This window comes from Chroicocephalus ridibundus, chromosome 3 (genome assembly GCF_963924245.1).
Source record: "Chroicocephalus ridibundus chromosome 3, bChrRid1.1, whole genome shotgun sequence".
Classification (NCBI taxonomy): domain Eukaryota; kingdom Metazoa; phylum Chordata; class Aves; order Charadriiformes; family Laridae; genus Chroicocephalus; species Chroicocephalus ridibundus.
The window spans coordinates 10,386,166-10,390,521 of NC_086286.1; the positions used below are offsets into that span (position 1 = coordinate 10,386,166).

Sequence of the window (4,356 nt, forward strand, 5' to 3'; positions counted from 1 at the left end):
GTTGTTTGTCGTTCGTCGGTGACTCCGGAGGGTGCTGGAACCCGGGGCCAGAGTCCTGCGGGAGGTTTAGGATTCCTCCCAGAGCGGGAGCCCCGCGGGGAGGTGAAATCATGCTCTCTGCTGGGTTTGTGTTAATATTTAAAAACGATCGTCAGCCATCGCCGATCGATGGGTTGGGGTTCTCCCCCCCACTCCCCTCTCGGGAGCGATACATAAATGAATAAACAAACAAACAAGCACACACGGCGGTTTCTGGGGTTTTTTTGAAGGTGGGTAGATATAGGTGGGGATCTATGAAACAGGCAAAAACAACTCCCCGGGCGCGGCGGAGGCGGCCGGGGCCGTGCGCCGCGGGGGCAGGCGGGGATGCTGGAGGGGGAGGCATGGCCCCAACCCGGGGCGGGGGGGTGTGTGGAGGTGGAGGGAAGCCCTCCGCTCCCTCCTGCCGGGAAAGGAGCCGCGCTCGGTCCCGCTCCGCAGGCTGGACCCCGCCGGGAGCCGACGTGCCCGCAGCGCCGATGGGGCGGGCGGCGGAGCTGGGTGGGTTTTGGAGCCTGGTGATTTTTGTCGTCCGTCCGTCCGTCCTTCCTTCCTTCCTTCTTTTCCCCCCTTTCGGAAGCTGCCGGCGCGTTTCGGCAGCGGGAGCGGCGGCGCTGCCCCGACGGCGCCCACGGGGACCCCCACACCGCCCGGCCCGGCGCCGGGGGAGCCCCCGGGCCCCCGACGGCGCTTCTCCTGCGCCGCTCCCCCCTCCTTCCCTGCCTTCCCTGTTTGTTTTAGTTACGAATTTGTTGTAGGTACCTGAGCCGGAGGCCGGGGAAGTGTCAGAGCGGCGGCTGCCGGGCCCGCCGATGGGGCAGAGCCCGGGCACGGCCAGGAGGGCGGCGGCCTGATCCCCGCAGCCGGGGGCTCCGCCGAGCAGCCGCGGGGAAAAAAGGTGCGTGGGGCTGGGCTGGGAGCTGCCTCCCGTTGGGGCTGCGGGGGATGGAACAGCTTCCGACGGGGTTGCGGGGGAGCTACAAGGCAGATCGCTTCGGGGGTGCTGAGGTGGGGGGGGAGTCGGCTCCCGTCGGGGCTGCCCAGGGTGCGTGTGGGGGGGTGTGTGTGTGTGTTTGTGTGTGTGTGTGTGATGGGAATGGGCTCCCACAGGATCCCCCTGCAAAGTCGGGGGGAACCTGGGTACGGGGTGCTCGTCCCGGCGCCCCGGCGTGCTGCCGGGCCCCCAATGCTCGGCGGTGGGGTGCGGATAGGTGCGCGGGGGGCCGCGGAGGAGCCTCTCCCGCCTAGGTGTGAGCTGATTATTCAAATGGGCAGCCGAGGACCTGGGGATTGGAGGCTCGCCCGGCCGCTCCGTGCTATATCACTCGAGCACCCACGTCACTGCAGCACTTGTCCTCCTCTTCCTCCTCCTCCTCTTCTTCCTCCCTCCTCCCTCCTCCTCCTCCGGCTCCTCCATCGCCTCCGGGCGACTCTTCGCCGCGAAACACTGCGAAAACCCACCCAAGGAGCAGCAGGGAAAAAAAACACCCCAGCCCCAGCGCCGCTCGATTTCCCCCCCCCCCCCCTTCCTCCCTCCCTCCTCTTCCTCCTCCTCCAGAGGCTCCGACGGAGGGGAGGGAGGGCTGGGGACTCTTTTTTTTTTTTTTTTTTTTTTTTTTTTTTTTGGGTTGCTCTCTGTCGTCGTTTGTTGTGGCTGTTAAATTTTAAACTGCCATGCACTCCACTTCCAGTATGCTGGGAGCGGTGAAAATGGAAGGCCATGAGCACACGGACTGGAGCAACTACTACGGGGAGCCCGAGGTAAGGAGGGGAGCCGGGGCTCCGCCGCCCCCCGCCCCGGCCCGCCCCGGCCCCGGCCGGGGTCCTCCCGCCCTGCCAGCCCCGGGACAAGATTAACTTTGCCATCAAATACCGAGCCGGGGCTCCTCGCTGCCTGCCTGCTGCGGGTAGGGCTGCGCCGGGCGCGGGCAGGGGCGCGGAGGCAGCGCGGGTGGGGGGGGGGTCCCGGGGGGCGCGGGGAAACGGGGTGCTGCCGGGCGGCGGGTCGCTATTTTTTCCTCACCACCCCCCCACCCCCCCACCCACCCCCCACCCCCCCGCCCCAGGTATTTTTCTCGCTCCGGGCAGGGATGTCCCTTCCCCTTCCTCCAGCTCCCTTTTCCAGGACGGATCCGCCGATCCTGATGCCATCCCGTCTCTTTTTTATACATACATATATATATATTTTTTTTTATTTTCTTTCTTTTTCATTAACGAGAAAAACAACCCCCCGCCACGGGATTTAACCCTTCCCGCCCCGCGGGGCACGGAGCCCCGGGGCTGCAGAGGCTCTCGCCAGTGACGATCGGGGCTGGGAAGGGGTGTCCCCCCACTGCTCCCCGGGCTGCTCTTGTCCCCGACGGGGCTACCAACCTGCCTCCTTCCCGTCCCCCCCCGCCAATCTCCCTCCTCTTTCTCTCTTGCCCCTGCAGAGCTATTCCTCGGTGAGCAACATGAACGCGGGGCTGGGCATGAACAGCATGAATACGTACATGACCATGTCGGCCATGAGCACCACGGCCAACATGACGGCTGCCACCTCCATGAACATGTCCTACGCCAACACAGGCATGAGTCCCTCACTCACTGGCATGTCCCCGGGTGCAGGGGCCATGCCTGGCATGGGCTCGGCTGGTGTGGCGGGGATGGGCGCCCACCTGAGTCCCAGCATGAGCCCCATGGGAGGCCAAGCGGGCTCCATGAATGCCCTGGCCCCCTACACCAACATGAACTCCATGAGCCCCATCTACGGGCAATCCAACCTCAACCGCTCGCGGGACCCAAAGACCTACCGGCGGAGCTACACACATGCCAAGCCGCCCTACTCCTACATCTCCCTCATCACCATGGCCATCCAGCAGTCACCCAACAAGATGCTGACACTGAGCGAGATCTACCAGTGGATCATGGACCTCTTCCCCTTCTACCGCCAGAACCAGCAGCGCTGGCAGAACAGCATCCGCCACTCGCTCTCCTTCAACGACTGCTTCCTCAAGGTGCCCCGCTCCCCGGACAAGCCGGGCAAAGGCTCCTTCTGGACACTGCACCCTGATTCTGGCAACATGTTTGAGAACGGCTGCTACCTGCGCCGCCAAAAGCGCTTCAAGTGCGAGAAGCAGCTGGCCGCCAAGGACAGCGGCGGGGCAGGTGGTGGGGCGGGCGGTGGGGGCAAGAAGGGGCCCGGGCAACCTCCCAGCCAGCCCCTCGGGGAAGGCAGCTCCTCGGGGGGCTCTGAAGGCTCAGCCGGCGCCGAGTCCCCGGCCAGCACCTCGCCGTGCCAGGACCACAAGCGTGCCCTGGCCGACCTGAAGGGCACACCGGGGCTGAGCCCCGGGGAGCCGGCGGCCTCACCAGCCCAGCACCTCCTGGCCCCCCCACATGCTGGCCTGCCGCATGACGCCCACCTCAAGCCCGAGCACCACTACGCCTTCAACCACCCCTTCTCCATCAACAACCTGATGTCCTCCTCCGAGCAGCAGCACCACCACCCTCACCACCACCACCACCACCACCACAAAATGGACCTGAAGGCCTATGAGCAGGTGATGCACTACTCGGGCTACGCCTCGCCCATGCCCGGCAGCCTGGCCATGGGGCCCGTAACGAACAAAAATGGCTTAGAGTCCTCCCCTTTAGCTGGAGAGACTTCTTACTACCAAGGTGTGTATTCCCGGCCCATCATGAACTCCTCCTAAACGGGGCAAGGGGAAGACCTCCCCTGGTGAGGGGGAGAAGCCCCCAGTGCCCCCACGCAGCCCCCTAGCAGAGCAATGGACTATGAACGCTGTTGAGCACGGTACATATACATATATATCTATCTATATTTTTTTCCGTTGGCTCCAGATGTTTGCATCCATTCGGGAAAGAGCAGCCGTGTGTCTCGCAAGCATCTCAGCCCATGCCAAGGGCAGGCATGTTGCTCACACCCCCCTCCCTGGCCCAAAGACACCCGTGCCCGGGTGTGTGGGGGGGCCTGCGATTCCCTTGGTTTGCCTTGTGGGGTGGTTTGTTTTGGTGGGGAGGGGTGGGTTGGGGGCGAGGGGATGGGGAGAGGGGGGTTTCTGTTGGGCTTATTTTTTTTTTCGTTGTCGTCGTCGCAAGGAGGTATAAATATGTCTATTTTTTTGTGTGGAAGTGACGGGGAAAAAAAACCAACACAAACAAAATGAAACCCTCCTTCAGTGTGAAACCCATGCTAGTTTTGAATCCAAGGACCGAAAGTCTTGTAACGTTGTAAAAAGGGGGGGAAAGAGGGGGGGTGGGGGGGGAAGAGAAAAAAAAATTACGAAAAAAATTTAAAAATTAAAAAAAAAGTCA

The 4,356-nt window shown here is 62.9% G+C and overlaps 1 protein-coding gene across 2 annotated transcripts; it reads left to right on the forward strand.

The window, feature by feature from the left end:
- The first annotated feature begins 446 nt into the window (after nt 1-446).
- Nucleotides 447-4,019, forward strand: FOXA2 (forkhead box A2). 2 transcript variants are annotated; one of them, XM_063330946.1, is made up of 4 exons: nt 447-540; nt 798-937; nt 1,731-1,800; nt 2,472-4,019. In XM_063330946.1, the coding sequence occupies exons 3-4, from the start codon at nt 1,732-1,734 to the stop codon at nt 3,732-3,734; spliced, it is 1,332 nt and encodes a 443-aa protein (XP_063187016.1). In that variant the 5' UTR covers nt 447-540; nt 798-937; nt 1,731; the 3' UTR covers nt 3,735-4,019. The 2 variants fall into 2 exon arrangements, with proteins under 2 accessions (XP_063187016.1, XP_063187015.1); XM_063330945.1 differs by lacking the exons at nt 447-540; nt 798-937 and having other exon boundaries at nt 1,714-1,800.
- Nucleotides 4,020-4,356: the final 337 nt, after the last annotated feature.